The sequence below is a fragment of the Chionomys nivalis genome, chromosome 23 (genome assembly GCF_950005125.1).
Source record: "Chionomys nivalis chromosome 23, mChiNiv1.1, whole genome shotgun sequence".
Taxonomy (NCBI): domain Eukaryota; kingdom Metazoa; phylum Chordata; class Mammalia; order Rodentia; family Cricetidae; genus Chionomys; species Chionomys nivalis.
In genome coordinates, this window is record NC_080108.1 from 11962812 (window position 1) to 11983736 (window position 20925).

At 45.2% G+C, this 20925-nt stretch overlaps 1 protein-coding gene across 2 annotated transcripts in view; it reads right to left on the minus strand.

Moving 5' to 3' along the window:
• Positions 1-2908: 2908 nt before the first annotated feature.
• The window catches only part of Efl1 (elongation factor like GTPase 1), a 93229-nt gene continuing 75212 nt past the window's right edge, over positions 2909-20925 (minus strand). For both annotated transcript variants that reach the window (XM_057756561.1, XM_057756562.1), the window contains 4 exons: positions 19414-19561; positions 13120-14090; positions 8280-8464; positions 2909-3243 (listed from right to left, as the gene is read on the minus strand). In XM_057756561.1, the coding sequence (XP_057612544.1) occupies positions 3055-3243; positions 8280-8464; positions 13120-14090; positions 19414-19561 (1493 nt within the window). In that variant the 3' untranslated portion in view covers positions 2909-3054. The remainder of the gene's footprint in view (positions 3244-8279; positions 8465-13119; positions 14091-19413; positions 19562-20925) is intronic.

Consider the following 20925-nt stretch of genomic DNA (forward strand, 5'->3'; position numbering starts at 1 on the left):
TCACCCACCATGCCACCTCTTAGCTACAGATGCTGGAGAAGAGATAAGGGGGGTGGGGATCAGGGGGAACCGCTGGGCATTTATTGTGCAAGATGACCTCAGGTGTTGGGACTGGTCAGGGTGCTTCGGTGTCTGAAGGAATCTGCCCTAGCCTATGAGATGAGGAGAGGAGAGTCAAAGGCTAGCCCTCCCAGACCAACTCAACAGCCATCTGTGATGTGTCTGTCTTCTCCAAGTGTCCAAAACAGGCCAGGCAGCATCAGCCTAGCTACTGTGCCTTAAGGGTCACCACTATGCCACGTTCCTAGGAGGGTCCAGTCCCTCCCCATCCCTGGGGTACTTGTATGAGATCAATGACCAGACCAGAGTCTTGCTGTGCCTATCCCTGCTGGGCCACCGTAGCTTCAGTTTATTACCTTGGTGTGGACTGCATTCTCCAAGGCCCTCTTGCTCTTACAAAGAGGAGGCAGACCATGGTGGTAGAGTGTTCACAGCTGTCATGGAGGTGTTGGCTGAGCGCTTCCTTGGCTCCTCATCAGGTCCCAATGCTTTCTATCCCTATTTTAATAGCTATGAGGGACAACTGATTATATGCGCCAACACACGAAAGGATCATAGAAGCTTCCTTCCCAGCCCTTTCCTCTTCAGTGTCAAGCACCACCCCCTCAGGGTCCCAGAAGAAGGGCACGCCCCTCTGCTCTGCAGAGGCTATCCCGAAGGAGCAGGCCTTTTCTAGTCTCCCAAGAAGAGCAGAGCTGGGGCTGTGTGCTACTCACTAGTCCTTTCCCAGTGAGTACTAGAGCCCGGTCCCTCCTGCCCCGCTCCTTGTGATCATGACTGGCAGAGAAAATGCAGTGAATTTGGCCCTATGTCTGTCCTGAACAGAGGCAGAGCTGCCTATGACCCATGCCTCCTCGCTGGAACTGTCTCAAAGGTCCTCTTGCAATTTGAAAGGGGAGGCAGGTTCTGCAGCAGCCATGGCAGGCAGGTGAAAGCAGACCTGGTGTTGGGACTGCTCCAGCTAGTTTTCCTTGCTGCTGCTCAGGCCTCTTCAGACATGATGCTGAGAAAGTGGCGCTAACAGAACTACCACATGCACACATGCTAAGAGAACTACCACATGCACACATGCTAAGAGAACTACCACATGCACACATGCTAAGAGAACTACCACATGCATGCATGCTAACAGAACTACCACATGCACACATGCTAAGAGAACTACCACATGCACGCATGCTAACAGAACTACCACATGCACGCATGCTAATAGAACTACCACATGCACGCATGCTAAGAGAACTACCACATGCACGCATGCTAACAGAACCACCACATGCACGCATGCTAAGAGAACTACCACATGCACGCATGCTAACAGAACCACCACATGCACGCATGCTAAGAGAACTACCACATGCACGCATGCTAACAGAACTACCACATGCATACATGCTAAGAGAACTACCACACGCACGCATGCTAACAGAACTACCACATGCATGCATGCTAACAGAACTACCACATGCATGCAAGCTTCTTGCTTTGCTTCCAGTATATTTAACAGGTGGAGACTAGAACCTTGGGATAGCCTGGGATGCACAGTAAGACAGTCTTGTTCTGCAGTCACAAGTGGAGGCCCTACGCATGTTACTACAGCTGGGGAGGTTAGGTGGCAGCTTAACCTTACGCCTGATCAGATCTCTCTGTGGCACTGTCTTGCTCATTAGCGCGTTCCCTAGGTATGGGGAAGGAGAGTGGCCTTTTATCATCCTGACGAAAGTCCCACTCCTGTGCTCAAAGGAACTGCAGAGAGAGCCCCAAATCGCTCTGAGTTAGTCCCTCTCTCATATAGAGATCAAGTGCAGACGTTAAGGAAACACCACGGCACTACCGAATGATGCTATCTACGAATGCTGTCAGTCAGTGAGCTAGCTCTTCTTATCATCAGCGTGTTTAAACACACCAGCATGTGACACTGTGTTCTTCTACATTAATTCAGATACCATTATCTATTAAAGTTAAACAGACAGTGAGCTATCTCCAAATACTTGCTCTAAAGTCTGGGTCAATTAGACATGACCAGCTCTATGCCAAGGCTCCGAAGATTAAAGATAAAATGTTCACAGCCATTATTAAGAGTGACATAGGTTATTAAGAATACCATTAAGGATATTTCAATAACGAAGTTAGACGTGCTAATTTTATGATAAGGAATCCTTCATGTTGCTATAAAACTATTATGCAATATCAGAGTAAGAGAATTGATTTTTGATCAGACTGCATTTGTTCCTTCAAGTGGGGACCATCCTAAATAAGGCAAATGAGACTAAGGAAACAAATTTAAAATAATGGCAGTGACCTCATGCACATTAGCTTCTAGCCCTTTGATGTGCTTAAGAAGGAACAGCAATTACAGACATCCCTTTCCCTTTTTAACAGAAAGGTCAGGGCACAAAGCTCAGGAGCATTAATTCAGGCGGGAGCGGCACACTCTGCTAAGGGGCGTGAGACACAGGCTGGAGTGGAGCTGGCTTTGCTAGCTAGCATGCAGCTGACTGGCAAAAAGGCAGCTGCTCCCTGAGGAAGTGGTCTCTCCGGTGAGGTGATTAAGAACGAACTCAGGAGCTCAGGTGAAATCCACAGGAGGACATCCTCAGATCACGGCACATGACGGAAGTCTGGCCAATGTGAGCTGAGTAGCTGCTCAGGGTGCGGGGTGCAGCCCTCCCCCCTCCCCGCCCATGGGGTCTGCCCAACAGTGCTAGCACCTAGGGCCACCCTGCTCTCAGCACACCTCTCACGGCTGAGGGTGGTGGTAATAACTCTTCACAATGAAGTCACCTTTAACCCTGAACCAGCATCAATTAAAGAAACACTTTTAAAAGTAGTTCTCTGATGCCTTTAAAATATATAGACCAGGTTTATTATTGAAAGTGAACCCACACAGATAATTTATCAAAATGAGATTTTCCCAAATTATACCCTTGATAATACCTGTTAGTTCATTAAAAAGAAAAGGCCCCACCACCAGCCATAGCTACTTCTTTTCAGCTACTTGTTCTTGCTGAGCGTTCTCTGCTTTTCCGCGTGCTCCACAATCTTTTCTTCCACATAGAGGCCCTTCCGCTTCCGCACTGCGTTCATGTACTTCCGGGCCTGGTTCTCAGAATCCGCCTTCTCCCCAAAGTGCAGGTACTCCTCCTCAGTGGTTGGCACCCAGAAGGGGTCACTGGGAATGACCTTAAAGAGAGGAGGAGACAGGATAGGCCAGGTGAGGCAGATGTTAAATTCTGTCAGTCTCTGGCTAAGGAAACAACTTCAGCAAAGGGCATTTCATCTTCCTAGGAATGGAAGCTTAAAAATATGAAGAATCACGGGGGCTGTGAGAGAATGGGGCAGATTCAATAAACTTCTAACATGTTATTCTGACTTCTCACGGAGCCATTTCACAAGACAGAAACGGCTTCATCTTTAATGAAGACGAAGCATTATCCTGACTAGGATGTATCCAAATATGTCTTTATTAATTTTGCCTTTGTCTCTAATGATCATCTTATGTGAACACGGTCTTGCTTTATGTTCCTGGAGCCCGTCATATAGCCCATGATGGATCAGAAATCACTAAGAAGCTGAAGATGACCTCGGATCCCCCTAAGCCCTGTCATGGCGTCTGGATTATGTGGCGTTGAGGACTGGGCCCAGGACTTTATGTATAATGGGTTCCATTTAGCTGGAAGCTCCACCGAAGACACCTGAGGTTGGCTGTTTGTTCCCTAGAGGCTCCTGGGGCTGCTGTCTGTATGCACAGATATCTTCCCTTGGGGACCCCTTTAGGGTCCTGGCTGCAACGCTCCCATGCTGTGTGCTGAGGTCTGACCTGCTCTGGGTCCCTCACATCCATCACTCTTGCACCTGTGAGGACATCCTGACGCTACCGGCATCAAGCTCAACAGAACTCAAACCTAGGAGAGATGGAGTAAGAGCGGTCCAGTCCACTATGGCTGTCCAGTTTGGGACTACAGAAAGACCTCTCTGGACCACAGAGCAGAGACTGAATCAGACTGGGGGGAAGGGTGCTTCTCCCCCACTGGTTCCCAGAGAATCTGACTGCCCAGAGCTCAATCCTCAGATCAATTTTTCCAACTCAACAGAGGTGTTTATTACCTTCTAACAGGAAGGACCCAAGTGAGAGTTATTGCCCAGTCATGACACAGATACAGACACCTAAGTGTGCATGGACATACACACCTATAAGCACACACACACACATGCACACGTGACACACACTCATGAAGATATACATGTAGACACACATATGTGTACACATACATACACACTCACACACACCCCTAGAGGGGAAAGCTTTAGGGGCTATATTTCATTGGGGTTCAGCAGGTGAGAATCAACACATCCAACAGAACCTCATGGGAGCCTTCCTCACCAGCCTGGCCTGGGGTCACCTGGGGATTAAGCGGTGGATCTCGGGGTCAAGCTGACACATGTGTAGTGCGCTGTACATGCCGAGAGCACTTTCCCTGTGTCTGCTATTAGCTCCTTTTCTTCCCCTTCCGCGGAAGGCTAAAACTTAGAAAGAAACTATGAGACTGCTGACTTCAAAGGCTTCCTTGCGGAAAACGCCTGCAATTTATTTTCTGAAGCACTTTCTCTCAAAAGCTCTTGATTGGAAATTATATGGTGTGCTAGAACACAAATGAAAAAAAAAATCCTTGGAGTGAGATCTCAACAGCCATGCTATTTTAAACCGAAATGTGTGTGTGTGTGTGTGTGGGGGGGGGGGGGTTACTAATGTGTGTGTGTGGGGGGGGGTACCAGATCAGTGACATTTAATTACGATGCAGTTTTAAAGACTTGCAGAGATGTGAAGCTTTGGGAAATAGGGCCATGGCAGGTGGTAAGATAAGAACAGAAGGAAGGGATTACAACCACTACGAAAGTTTCCTTGACAAAATTTCTCTAAAATTATTTATTAGGAGCCTTGTTTTTAATAACTGTCTGCAGCTGAGCCAGACACTAGTGCTCTCAAACATTACAAAGAGCCTAAGTTTAATTCACACTCAAAAAGGGAAACCCTCTGAGACGCAAAGATAGTGAGAGTCACCGTGGCTCCTGTGTAAGGAATCTCACCTACTGGTAAACCTTGTTCTTATATGGTGTCCATCCTCTTTCTAGAGTGACAGATAGGGTACATGGCCACATGGGCTTTGGGGGTGCAGGGATACTTTTTTTGTAAGAACTAGACACACCTCAAAATATATTTTATCTTAACTATTTAACTCTTTTTGAAAGCAGCTACAGAAAATACCTGGGTGAGCGGGTTAGGCTATATTCTAATACAATTGTACTTACTCCAACAGACAATGGGCAGCATTTTATGGACTCCTGACCTAGTCAAAGACATTTCCCAGCTTCCTTAGAAGTGGTTATATGGTTGGTTCTGGTGATGGGACTTAGATAAAGTAATACGAGCAAATTCCAATGTGTATTATAGGAAGAGAAGTGGGCCCCTTCCTCAGCCCCAGCCCTATTGGCTGGGATGCAGCTGCGACCATCAAGGAAAGACAGGATGAGCCTGGGCTGTCACTCTGAGCCATATGCCAGCTCTGCACTGCCTTCTCAGACAGGGGGGAGAAATACCCTCTGCCTGCGTGGTCACTGTATTTTGGGATGCTCCTCTGTTAGAGCAGTCTTTTCCCTTTTCTCCACGACATACTTGCCAATGAAAAAAAGAAGGAAAACTTTCTGTGCGTGTGTGTGTTTATGTGTGTGTGTGTGTGCGTGCTTGTGCACATGTGCTGTATGCATTTGGATGTGCAGAGGCATGGCTATGAATGTGCACACAGAAGCCAGAGGAAGATACCTGGTGTCTTCGCTAGGCTGGATGGCCACGAGCCAGACTTTGCCTGTCTTCTCCTCCTAGTCCAGGATTATAGACATTTACAGGCACAAGTGCTTTTTCACACTGGAGCTGGAGGTTTGAGTTCAAGTTCTCATGTTTGCTCAGCAAGCTTTTTTTACCCTGGGAACCTTCTGCCCAGACCCAGTCATAACAATTTAGAGATTCCAAAAAAATCACTTTCAAAGAAAGACTCAGCCGCCCCCGCCCCCAAAAAAGAAAGACTCAGTATGATATTTGGGGGGGGGCAGGCATGGTGGTATAAACAGTAAGTTTATTAACAGAGCAGAGGCGTGGTGCAGGAGGATCAAGGATTCAAGTTAGCTATAGCTACAGAATGAGTTCAAGGCCAACCTGAGAAACTTACTTTGTGTCTCCCTCCTTCCACAAGCTTTTAGAACAAAAATAGAATACATGATGTATCACTCACCTGATGGCAAAGTCAGTGTAACAGCTCCAAACGCTTACTTCAAGCTCTGTTTATAGACAGTCCCAGGCACTATGTGCCTAACATGCTGTGCTCAGATCAGAGACAATAAAAACCCAGTTTTCTGTGCCAGTGTTGGCCAAGGCCACCCTTGTGAGGGTGACAACTGTCGCCTGTGATGTCAGAAGCTTGAGTTACCATCTCACTCCGTTAAAAACAACATTTACCTGTGCTGCCCCGTCTTCACTGCCTGGCCAGCAGGACCCCAGAAACACTGCAGAGGGTTCCCAAGTTTCAGGCACTGACACTTTAAATCAACTTCTTTCTTATTGCTTTGTGTTTTATGTAAAAACTGAGTGTCAAAACCCAAACTGAAAAAGTTAGATTTTGGGTAAATGGGAAATGACTATCTAGAAGCTGAGAGTTAACACTGACTTAAATATTTTAGGGCTGTTTTCTCCATAATGAGATACAGCGATGAAGGTTATCTGGTAAAAAGGCAATGAAGGAAACCATCAAAACATCATTTAGTATTCAAAAATGCAAAAATTCAAGAGAAATGTCATAGGAAAGTCACTGCTAAAACACAGTCTGTACTAAGTAAAGAACGCAGCTAAGTCAGAACATCCAGCTTGTTTCTATCAAGTGTTCAGATCTTATGTTTTCTAGGGGAAAGCAGACAGCCCAGGGCTTTGGACTGGAGACTGCATCCACACCAATCCAGGTGTCAGGGACTGCTGGATTAAAATCACGTGTGCCCTGTCCAAAAGCCAGCTTCTCCAGGGTCATCACTGAAGACATCTTCAGTGTCTTTACTTTGCTGGCTTACATGACTATAAATCTCACTTTAAAAAGGGAGGTTTTACTCAATTATTTTTATTCTAAGTATCTAAATTTAAGCTGTTTCAAGGGTCCTAGAGACCCTTTGAAGTCATCACGCCAGAGAAAGTGAGAGAGAGGATGGTAAAAAGGAAATCTTCCCAGCAGTGAGGCCTGCAACAGGGAGCTTGAGCTGAGGTTTCGACATGAATTATCTTAGAAGTGAAGTCTTTGCACTTTGTCCAAATAAGTGGCAGAATCAATATCCACAAGTAAGCCCAGCTGACAGAAGCATCGCTTCCTCCCAAGTTACAAACCACCATGGAAGAAGTGAACTGGGGCTACTGGGTCTCCCCCAGACACGAGAATACGGCTTTTTTCAAACAACCTTTCTTCAGCTTTCATTTAAAAGATTTCTGTTTGTGATTTATTTATATATATATTTTTTCTTTTCAAGACAGGGTTTCTCTGTGTAGCCCTGACCATCCCGGAACTAGCTGTGCAGACCAGGCTGGTCTCGAACTCACAGAGATCTGCCTGTCTTTGCCGCAGGAGTGCTGGAGTCAAAGGCGTGCACCCCACTGCCCAGCATGACTTTTTTTCTTTCAGTTTTTCTTAGCTGGCCTATGTTCTCTCTGCTGATGAATTGCTAATTTCCTCTAAACACCTCATTGGGAAGACTTACCTGACCCCTCCCACACACTCTGCATTCACAACCCCACAACCCTCTTCCCTTACCCACAGTGATTACAGACGGATTTGCTGCTCACTTGACTCCACGTCTGTGGGCGGGGAAGGGCCGTGATGAGCTACGCCACTCCTCCCAGGGAAGCCACAGAACCCCAGAATGATAGAAGACTAGAGACAAACTGCAGATGCCCCCCAAAGAGTGCTCCCCTCCAAATGCTGGAAGAGTCTCTCCCCATCTTCCTCCTCTCTAGGGAGGAGTCCTTCAGGATTCACTTTCAAAAAAGTTGTCATTTTTCTTTAGCAGCAAAGAAATGGACTCACTGTTCTGTCTCTTCAACTTCACATTACAGAAAAAATGAAGCTGGTGCTGTCAGCCAGCTTTCACCTGCCCTTGCCTGGGCTGCCACCCCAGGGACCGCCTCTCACCTCCCAGTGGCTGAACACCAGCTGCGGGCTGGCCAGCCCACTGGTCCTCTTCCTGATTTCATCGGCAAAGCCGAAGCTTTCGGCCACAGGCAGCACGGCCTTGATGATGAACATGTCCGTCCCTTCCTTCATTTCCTCCTGTAGCACTCGACCCTCTCGCTTCGACAGCACGGCGTAGACTCGGCCTGCGAAACCGAAACACAAGCTCATCGGCTGATCGTGCTGGACCCAAAGCCACAGTGATTCACACACCCAGGAAGCATACAGTAGTGGATTGGAACGTTCTGTTCTCAACAACCCCGACTGACAAAACCATGAACACTTAAGTGCTAATTAAAAGGGCAACACTAGAAAAAAATTACATATAAAAAATAACAAGAGTCCCAACAATCCCCTGCCACCCCGTGACAACTCCCACAATGACATCTAAGAAGAATCACCTCTGGAATTGTAAGCAGAGTTATTGCTGGGTAAGATATCCAATGAGAAGAATGCTACTGGAATCTTACAAACATTAAAATATCTTAGTAATTATGAATATTCTTAATATGATGATCAAAATGGTGGCAAGAGACCATTTGAATAAGCAACCAAGCGACTAGCAATGGCAGTTTTACACCAATCAAAGCGCACATCTATGTAAACATCTACTCAACAATATTGAAGTGGCGTTGAGCTCGGGTATTTTATTCCTGAGATGGATCATGCTTGGAATCTTTACTATCTGGTGACAGTCTCTAGTGTCACATACCAAGAGTCTTAGCAACTTCTCTGCCTGACAGTTACAATTTGCCCAAGGTGAGATTCGGCCTTACACTCAGGAGGGACACACCTGCCCCTGGGAGGGGCACCTGTACTGGTGTCTATGGGTGCTCAGGGCATCCTTTCCACTAGCAGAGTGGACCGGGAGAAACAGAGACAAATGAAGCTGGCAGGTATGCCCACCTTTTACCTGCGGCTGAAAAGGCCTTTTCATTGTGGGTAATCCGCGCATGTGTAGGCGGGCAGAGTAAAAGCCTACCCAGACACCACACAGAGGTCTGACCTTCTGTCAGTACAAAGGGTGTTTATTTACCCAACTCTGTTTAACCCAGGAGCCAAGGGCTCCTCACACCCGCCCCTGCGGACACCCTCGGATGCCAGTGATCAGGAAGGGGCAATGGAGACAAACGGCCTTGAGGCCCCAGACGGCAACCCTTCTATTGGCTGCAGAAGGCACTATCTCTCCACTCACTGCTCACTCCGCCTACTCCCGCTACTCCTTCCCCACATTTCTAAAGCCAGGGCTTCCAACTCAAATGCTCTGGGCTCTATTAAACCGCTTCCTGGAGTTGGATGCTAATGTTCGTGCTAACCAGTGTGCTTCTCAACCTTGCTCTCATGACCACTCCAGGGCACAGGAGGCCTCTGCTGGGTGTGCCTCTGCCAAGCTCTCCTTCCACACCTGGTTCCTGGGCTACCACTGGTTAGTTCTGTAATTCCCGCAGGTGCGACTTCCCTGTGAGCACTCTGTGAGGCCTCATCCGCCAAGAGAAGCAATTTCCACGTCATTGGTGTAGTGAGCTTATCTCAGGGAGGTTTCTAAGACTCTACCTACCTACGCTAGACCTCTGCCGTGCCCCCATCCCAGCTTTGCTACACCCACTGCACATCACTGTGGAGCCAACTTCCTTCTAAACTCAAGCCCAAGTGCTAGAGGCAAACCAATCTCTAGGGACAATCCCTGCTCTGCCATTATGACTGGGAATGTCGGTCACAGAATCATTCACGCTGGTATGCATGTGCCACAGCATTCACATGGTGGTCAGGGGACAATTTTCAAGAGTAGGTCCTCCCCTTCTGCCTTGTTAAAGACAGGGTCTCTTTCTTGTTTTTCTGCTGGGTACACCAGGCTAGCTGGCCCATGAGATTTTGGGGTTCTAGTGTCTCCACCTCCACTCCCTCCCAGGAGTGCTGGGATTATAGATGCTCACAATACCCATCTGGCTCTTGCATTTGTTCCAGGGACTGGAATTCAGATCCTTGGGCCTGTGGGTCAAGCTCTTATCTATCCACTGGGCTATCTTCCTGCCCCATGTTCTCAGAAAAACTAAGGTGGTCTATGAAAGTGAACAGTTAGCATTAGGTGTAAGAAGGGGTAAGGAAATTGGGGCAAATGAGCCGTGTAAGGGCTAGTGATAAACTGTTGACTGCTGCTGCCCAGGCTGGCAATTCCTCCCCTCCAGGGGCTGAGACGACAGTTCGGATCAATACTAGTAATTGAAACTGAATGTAATTAATCATGTTCTTCTGAGCCACTCAATTCTAATTCTACTAGAACTCCATCCTAAAACTGAGGCGCAGTAATGGATCACCAAAGAGAGGAAAACACTATAATAAAAATTTCCCTGGTCACTGGGCTCACGTGACAGGTGTGCCCAAAGCTTGGAAGCCTTCAGACTCCTTCTAACCCTGCTACCGCTCTCCCGGGGATGTTGTCAAGGCTTTCTGCCCAGGCTGCTATGCGTAAACATTTCGCTATCCCTTCCCTGGGACGGGACAGCAGACCAGTCAGCCTTCTTCTTTTTATGTGCATCCACAGCCCATGCTCTGCAGACAGCTCCACAAGAAGACAGGAAAAGCAAAGCAGCAGCAACAACAAAACAGCTGGAAGGGCTGTGATCACGACTCCACTGCATATCTGAGCTCCAGTCTGCACCCGGCATGGTGGCTCATGGGACTTCAGCTCCTGCGATCGAGCACAAGCTGTGTGCCTTCCCAGCCCAAATGAACCAGTCAGCACAGCTCACATTGGAGGACCTCTACTCAGGGTCACAGCCCCCTCACCTAGAATGTCATCTCAGTTCAACCCTGTACACACTCTTTTCAGATTCAGGACACTCGCGAACAACTTGTACTGCCTCAGATACTGAAAGGTAAAGTCTCCTTCCATGCAGCTCCATGGAGCACTGTCTTTACAGCATTATAGAGTAACACGTGTGTTCTTCTAATGTAACAACTATGATTAGTCTAGAAACTCTGGAGATGGGAGGCAAACAGAAAAGAAAGCTGTTCACAGCCTATTTCTCCTACAATAAACAGGCAAATTTCCAACTGGAGGACGACAGGTCAGTCAGTTACAGCACATCAAGTCCACAGATACTATGCAGAGGTTAAAATGAAAATTATCAGTAAGTGGCCAAAGAGAGGCATGCTTTAAAAAGAACATAAGGTAAAAATACTGAACTGGTTGTACCACAAGGTCATACCTATGCACGATGCTCCAAGGAAAGTGAAGACAATAACCAAATGAGTAACAAGTCAGACAGAAAACAAAAGGCTGGTTTCCAAGGACGATTGTGTCTTTCGCCATTTCTGTAATTGTTGGTAGCACACATGGATGACTTTCAGACACACACACACACAGACATATAGATACTGTGGGTATTTTTTATGTCTTACAAGCAAGGTCACATAAAAGCTGTCTTCTGTCACTGAGCTACCAGAATGTGAAATCAAGCAAATGCAGCTAATGGGATGGATGCGGTCAAGTTGAGCTGAAGCAAGCTGCAGACACCCTGGGCTTGTGGGCGGCTTGCTCCTGCAAACACATTCAGCTGCAGGCTTAGTGGAAGCTGGCATGGCAAGCTGACCTAGTCCTGGAAGGTTGAGGGACTCCCCATGCAGAGCTTCACATTTGTACTGTCACCGTCAACTACCTACAGAAGCAGAAGGCACAATCAAGACTAGAGGTGACGTGGAACTGGCAGAGGAACGCTCCGAGAGAACCTGCTAAGGACCCCAGTTCGACGGCACAGTTAACACGGTGTCACTTTGAAGGGGTCTAACTGGCAGTGTCTGGGCTCAGAGAGAGAGCGCGCACTGAACAGTTCCTAAAGCCAGTCGGGAGTGAGCACCAGCTCAGCAGCAGTCTTCTGTGAGCTACATAGTGCAGCAGATGCTGGCATGCCTGGAATGGCCCATTTCAACATCCTATCCCTTCGGAAAGACCCGCCCTGTTTCCCATTCCACTAAACAACTGGGTTTTATTCTATTCACTTAGTATTATTAAACTTTGTCTCCTGTACTTCTCTGTTGAGGCAAGAACCATGCTTGACCTAAGGATTAACACACGCAGCTCAACATGACTAGAAATGACGAGATGCTGGTCAAACTTACAAAGAACTTCAAATGGAGAGAAAAAGGGGTTTTACTAGCACAATGGTAGTCAGGATGTTTCCAGTTTGTGCAAGTGCATATGTTCTAACAATGCCACCTGTGAACAGATTAGTGGCTACCCCAGTTGTCAACAGAAAACTTTCATCCAGTACCTGATGGAAACACATGCAGAGAGCCACCACCAAACATTAGGCTGAGCTCGGGGAATTCTGCTGAAGACAGGAAGGATTGTAAGGGCCAGAGGGGTCAAGGACATCACAAGAAAAACCACAGAAACAACTAACCTGACTCTTAGGAACTCAGTTGTACAGCTTGGTCTATTTGTGGGGCTCCTGACAATGGGAGCAAAGGTTGTTCCTAGTGCTTTGGCTGGCTCTTGGGAACCCATTCCTCATGCTGGACTGCCTTAGCCAGACTTAATAAAGTGGAGGTGCTTAGTCTTATTGCAACTTGATACGCCATGCTTTGTTGATACCCATAGGAAGCCAGCCCCTTTCTGAACAGAAACAGAGGAGAAGTGTATTGAGGTGGGACAGAGTGGAGTTGGGGAGAGGGAATGGGAGGAGAGGAGGGAAACTGTGGTCAGGATATAAAACAAATAACATCACTAAATTTAAAAAGATTATTAAGTACAGACTTTGTGTTACTCAGGACACCTCTGTCTCCATCCTTCCCTCCTTACCAAGGACATCACTAGTGGCCATGATGTCACATGTGTACATAGCTGCCATCAGGCGCTGAGGCTTCACCTGCAGAGCATAGCGACATGCTTCTTTCATGGTGGCAATTAGCTGCCCTGAGAAGGGTCCATAGCAGTCAGTGACTGGGGATTCTCCTTTTGCGGAAGTCACTTCAGAGTGGCCATCTTGTTGCTCTTGGTTTTCACCCCCACCAGGGCAGGTTTTACCTTCTTCCTGCCCCTCTCCTGTCAGATCACATTCTTCTTGGTTCTGTTTATCACTTGATCCTTGTTCTGCACATTTATTTAGTTCCCACTTCTCTAGAACAAAACAGACACCCATGAGGGGCTCCTCACACATGGGGCCAGAGAGGGTTGCTAGCTGGAAGCCACTCACAATACTGTTGCCAAAGTCTCGGAATCTACCGGCTTCTTTCGAGTCTCTGCCAGCTGGGCCGGACCATATTGAGTTCTGGAAATCTTCACTTCTACTGACAAGTATGTTGGGCCCACATTTTCTTGGGCCAAATGACCAGATTTGGTCAACAGTGTTCCTCCATTTTCTACCTGTTAGGTGGTGCTCTAGTTTGACTTTGAACTCCCAAATCTTCTCTTGGATCTTCTGGTGAAGCGCCTGGGTATTTCTGCCCTCATTCAAGGAGGAGGTCAAAAGTTCCATGGAACGAATCAAGTCGCTGTTTTCCTCTAGGATCTGAGTGACCTCTTCAGGAAGGGGTACAGCCCGAACACTGAGAGTGGCTAGTTTATTGGGCGTCGTTATGGTGATCAGCCCGTCAGAGTCAACATGGATGCCCTCTGGAATTTTGCTTTGCTCTTCTTTTGTTTGGTGTATGACAGCCACTTTTTGCTGTCTGCCTATCTCTTCATTGACCATGTCAACTTTGGGAGGCTTTGTGATTGTCTCTCTGAACGGAATAATGGGTTCGGATACACTGATGTGAATCTTTGCAAACCTATTAAATCAAAGAGAAATAGCAGGTGGTTAGAATCAGAGCCTTGCATCACACACGAAGACAGTGGAAAAACACAGAAAAAATAAAAATCATTTTGTATGCGAGGTCTATGATTTACATTCTATTTCAATTCCCAAAGTGCTTTGACTTCAGACTGAGAGACGAGATGACCTCTGATGGGAACGTACCTCTGGGGAGCTCTCTGCTTGTTCTAGGAAGGTGCTTCGTTCATTCTCAAGACAAATAGGCCATCTATTTAGATACGATCATTTTGAATGGAAAATAAATACGGCAACAGGCTCTGACAAACAACTACTTTAAAACCAAATTTGCCAGACCTGAGTCTGGAGGAGAAGAGCCCAGTGATTACAACTCTGAGCAGACAATCAGAGACTCGTGACAGTCGGAGCCAAGCTGCACAAGACATTCCAAATTGACAAGGAGGCTCGCACAAAGCCGGAACAGCCCAGGAGTTTGTCTGGACTAGCATGTCACCATCAACATCCTGCAGTGACAGAAAGCTGACTGTCTTTTCTGTGAGGACTGAACACTAGAAACGTGGTTAGTACAACAGAAGAAAGAGATGTCTATTTTTATTTAAATGTGAACAGTCACACTATGGCCGAGCATTGGGAATGTAAGTAGTACCGCTGAGCAGCTGAATTTCCAATTTCACTGCGTTTTAACCAGCATTATTTACACAGCTTCACACAGTCCCATAGCTTCACATAGGTAGGGTCTGCAGTACTGAATAGAACAGGGCTCAAATCCTAGCTTGGCGCAGAGTTCAGAAAGCACCCTTTCCATACAGAATTGGGCTTAGTGTCTTCTTGTCAGCTCTAAGATCACCCAGGGCAGAGCCTTGAAACCGGCATGGACCGACCGTTCTGCCGCTGCAGAAACGGGCAATCTTTCTTTTGGTCTCATTTTCTGTTTTTGCTATTGTCAGTTCACATTACAGCTTCGGGACAGTCTCCCTCTGCATGTGTGTGCACACATGCGCATATGTACAAATACATTACATTGCTGGTTTTGCATCTCAGAATGACGTCTTCTCTGGGAAATTTATTCCATAAGGAAACTGAATGCTGGCAATTCATCCTAAATTTCTTTCTTCTTTAACATTTTATAAATATGACCCAAGTACTTTATTTTTTGCTTTTTGATAAATTTGAAAACTCAATAAACATATTGTTTAAATAAAATGAAATAAAATAGATTTCAGCACATATATAACCAGAAACAGACTATAATGCATAGAAGAAGAAAAAAAGGCATGAGAAAATGTTATTTTTACTAAGGGCTCTTACTCTATTAGTAAGGGCTTTCTCTTTCAAGGATTAGCTTACTTCAAGCCGACATGTCTGCTCCAGGGTACTCAAGACAGGTGCCTACCAGACATCATACCAGAGCATATACAAATGAAACTATAGTTCAACCTCACAAATAATTAAGATGGAAAAGAGATAAAATAACAATGAAAAGTATTAAGAAATTCATGTACATTTTATTTTGTGATGCTATTTACTACACTGAGCTATTATGCCAAGTGCTGTAGGAAGGTGTTATTCCCTAATACACACTAATAAAATCCTCATTGTGCAGAAGAGAAAACCAGGTAAGTGTGTGTGTGTGTGTGTGTGTGTGTATTATTCAAGTGGATGGAGAGTGGAGAATCTAGGATCTGAATCTTGGTCTGACTTTGGAGTTCACAATCACCACAATCATAGTGCAGTAAAAAGTTGAGTCTCAAAGCATGTTAAAGCAAAAATTCATAACGGCAGATGATTTTGACTATAGGTTATGTAAATAGTTTGTATGTGGTAAATATTATTAAAATTATATAATACAATATATGCTAAATGTCAACATAATCTATATAATCATTATTTAAAATGATGAGCATTCAATACTTATTCTTTGTTTAAAAAATATTTAGGAATTTTAGAAATAATAAATGAACTTTAAAAAATAAATCTTAGAAACAATAAATGGCCATTGTCTGGCTCCAAATAGCCAATTTAGTCTTTCCTTAAGCGTGTGGTTCTCCCCACTTCCCACTCTGGATCAGTTCTAGCCAGTCCGTCTCGCTGTGAGCAGCTGGGGCAGAACAGTGGGACACACGGGCTGAGCAGCCTATACCACCAGTGTAGGCGCCTGCCCAGAGCAAACTTCATTCCTTTCCATGCAGGCTCAGGAGCTACTGAAATAGTACTTTGAAAACCCAAACCACTCGTTGTTTCATGTTATTAGATTAAAAAAAAAAAAAAAAAGGCAAATTCATGTCAGAGCTCCCCGACTACTCATGAAAAGCATTTACATTTTCATGTGGCTAGGTAACTATTAGCTGACACTTTGGCCAAAACAAAACACAAACAAGCAAACAAAAAAATCCCAAACAACGTCATGATAAAACTCCTTGTTTTAAGGATTCTTACAGGCGTTTTAGACGTTTTAATAAACACGTTATGCAAGGATGCAGGCCAGGCACATGCTTTGTAGCAGAGAAAACTTCAAATTCCTTGGTTAACTGTTGGAGGGTGGGTGGGCACAAAGAGGATGGAATTACTGTTGATGTTTCTTTTCTTAAGGAAAAACCCTGTGAGCTCCAGCCATATTTGCAGGAAGTCTGTAAGGCTATGATCGACAGAGATCATGACACTGTTTTAAATTTTGCAGGTTTAAAAAAAGGTTTATTTTTTATTTATGCGGATGTGTGCGTGTGCATGTGTGAGTTTATGAGCATTATGTGTGTGCAGGTGATCAGGAAGGCCAGTGGGCATCAGATTCCTGGAACTAGGAGCTGCCTGAAGATGGGTCCTCTGAAGATCAGTTGGTGTCAGCATAGGATCTGAGTTCGATACCCACCACCCACGTGAAAAAAGAAAGCCATTACGGTGGTTTATGCTTGTAATCTCAGTGCTGAGGAGGAAGGCAGCTGGACACCTTGACGGACAGTCAAGTTCAGCTGGGAGGCTCAGTATCTGAGGAAAAACACGCAAGGCCTCTGCATGCTCACATGTACACATGAACGCACCTCCCCACACAGATGGACATGCTCACATGTACACATGAATGCACCTCCCCACACAGATGGACATGCTCACATGTACACATGAATGCACCTCCCCACACAGATGGACATGCTCACATGTATACATGAATGCACCTCCCCACACAGATGGACATGCTCACATGTATACATGAATGCACCTCCCCACACAGATGGACATGCTCACATGTATACATGAATGCACCTCCCCACACAGATGGACATGCTCACATGTACACATGAACGCACCTCCCCACACAGATGGACATGCTCACATGTACACATGAATGCACCTCCCCACACAGATGGACATGCTCACATGTACACATGAACGCACCTCCCCACACAGATGGACATGCTCACATGTACACATGAATGCACCTCCCCACACAGATGGACATGCTCACATGTACACATGAACGCACCTCCCCACACAGATGGACATACAAAACAATACAATGGAAGCACAGATATTAAACAAATAGAAAAATCACAGGAATGGAAAGATAAGTTTTAAAACTACTACAGAATATATGCTTATATACTTCAAGAAAGCCAATTGCAAAGCTATTGAAACAGAATACATCAATAAGATTATAATGCTACCTTTTATTATAAAGTAACACAGAAGCTAAGAACTACTTTGGATTTCTGAGGGAGTCTGCTATAGAAAGGCTCATATGATTAAAGACATTCCAGGCTGTGGAGGAAGTGTGCAGCAGCCAAACCCAAGACACCAGGAGCAGAGGATCGGTAAATCCTGGCAATGCAGAACCTGATGTTACTTATAGTAGATAGACAGACAGACAGATAGAAAGGTAGTTAGGTAGATAGACAAACAGACAGGTAGATAGATAGATAGACAGATAGATGATAGGTAGGTAGATAGACGATAGATAGACAGACAGACAGACGGACAGATAAAAAGGTACAGTAGGCTTCTACTATATCTGTGACTGTGCTTCCAGTGGGTTCCTGCTCCATCTGCTTTGTACTTAAGATCTGGATGCTAAGAACTGACAGTTCCTCTGGCGTAGGGCCAATAGCTGACACTTCACCACCACCCCCCCCCCCCCCCCGCTCTCCTGTATACAAACCATGGATTGGTAAAAAAGTTGAATTAAGATGCACGCCCCATGAAAACTAAATCCTAGAAGGCTATTAATGTTCTTAATAAAATTGTGAAATGTACTAGTCACAAAGACCAGCATACAAAGAATCTACTGATCTGTAATCATCTGGCTCAAAGTGAACGCCCATGCAAACAACTGCCCAGGCTAACAGAGTTTCTGGAGCCATGAGAAGGACCCTCCGCATCTCTTCCAAATCCCTCCCAGGCAGCCATAACCTTTCACTGTAACCTGCCCCGCTCTTCTGCTTTTACAAGTTAAATCCAAACACTTATACTCTACAGTTTAATTATATGCACACAATGTACATGTGTGCATGTGTGTGCACGTGGACACCAAAGATCAACAATGGGTGTCTTCCTCGATCAATTTTCACTTTAACTAGTGACATCTAGGAAGGTGGCACAAGCGTAGAGTTCCATATGCTGAGGATGCCGAGGGAGGAAGACTGACGGAGCCTGAGTTTCAGGCCATCCCAGCCATGCAACGAGACCCTATCCTAGTACAAAAATGTCATCAAGAGCACCCATTCTTGAAAAACATTTGCCCAACTTTGGGCAAATTTACAGATAGCTATAAATACCTACAGACCGAGTGAGTTTATGAACCTGAATGCTTATAATAGATATTTCTGCACATAGCCCAATAATCTGCATTCATCTATATTGTCCTTACTTTTCCAATAAATATACATTATCAACAAAACAAAGAAGAAAACATGTTTTTTTTTAATAAAAAGTGATTTGGTATGTTCACATAATGACTTACATATGACCTTCATAGAGAAATTTCTATCAGATTTGCATTGCAGAATTCACAAGCAGTCTATCCTAGTCACCTATGTATTTATAAAATAAGATTTTTGTTGCTTTGATATGTGCTTAAAATAAAATATATATAAAAATGTTTTATGACTTAAGCTAAATGAAAAATTATTCAATTTTATTTGTATGAATTCATGTCAGTTTCCAGCTTTTAAATTTAAATTTATGATTCAATAGCAGTTTTATGTCTGAATTGAGAGCACTGTGCTTCTCTTCCAAAATGAAGCACTGTCTTAGTTTGACCTGTTTGGGAAACATTAACACATCTCACTGGTTTTAGAACAATCATTTCTACGTCTCTAGCACTTGAATCTGACCTTTCTCTTAAGTCATCCAAACAGCGCTGAAGGTGGACCTCCCCCGCTGTGACCAAAACATGCTCTCCTGTTTCCTGAATTAAAACCTGGACACAGGGATCAGCTTGATTTAGCAGCTTCATTCCTTTCACAAGCTGAGGCATTTCACCTAGATGACAAGATGAAACAAATTAACAGCGACATAAGAACCAATGTGATCTAGAGACAATGGCAGTGGCCACTGACAGGAGCAGTACAATGAAACCATCTTGTAATTGACTTGTACAGACAGGCAGCTAGGACAAGACCCCATGGGCTTAACATTAAGACGCCAAAGGTAACTTACATGGCTTACATCTCTCCATTCAATTCTTAGCAGACACAAACTATCATCACCACGCCAGTGGATGCATGTCTGCCTTATTAGTAACACATACATTACAGATCTAGAAACACAGCAATATCCCTCAACAGTACATACAAAATTAAGACAGATACACAAAACGTTTACAATGACATTTGAGAACTACTAGAACTTCATATTAAATGAACAATTTGTAAGTCAGGGTTGATGACACAGACCTACAATCCCAGTTACTCAGGGGGCGAAGGCAGGAGAATCTCGGCTTCAAGGTTTGCTGTGCTACAGAATAAATTCAAGGACAACCTTTAGTGAGACCGTCCCAAAATAAAAACAGTAAGTAACAGGGTGGATTAGAGGTGTATTTCAGGGGCAGCGTGCTTGTCTACTGTGCACAAGGTCCAGAGTTTAACTCCGAGCACTAAGAGAAACAAAAGAAAGCAAGACAAACCTATTTCTAAAAACATTTGCTAGAAGCGTGGGGTTCAGGATCTGCAGTAACTAGCTGCTACACCCTTCTGCATTCCGTTCAGTGTGTGCCTGGGACATAACTGCTTCCACTCATTAGCACATGGAGCTGAGTTGAGGGCACAGATGGGGACTGAGATCTGTATTTGGGGTTTGCTTTTCCACTCCTACATACTCAGCTGTCACTTTGCCTTCAAGGCAGGCCAGCACAAGTCTCTTTATGCTGTGCAAAACATCTTAGGGCATTCTTATACAGCACTGCTTTGATTCAGCATTTTGCTTCACAGCTCTTCGGTGCTCAACTTTCTACATACAAAAGCACAGCATTCTGCAAGGCAGAAAAGCCTTACAGAAGTTTGTTAATTAAAAGGACAGGGAGAGACTATAAGACCTTCAATGCTGATTCATTTTTGAACTAAAGTTCTAAAAATAACTACCACTATTTATAGTGTTAAGATGCCAGACAAGCATTTCAGAATCGGGCATCATAGAAGGAGACAGATTAATGTTCTCATTGTGAAGATGAGGAAACAGCTGGAGAAAGTGAAAGAATGTGTGTCCAAGGTCACCAGCAACGATGTGCCAGAAGCTGGTTCTGACACTGGCTGGAGAGCCTTCGAGCACAGGCTCTGTCCATAGACATCACAGCCCAGGACCAGCTGGTTATAAGCCACCCCGGAGTATGGGGAATCCCAGTAGGTATT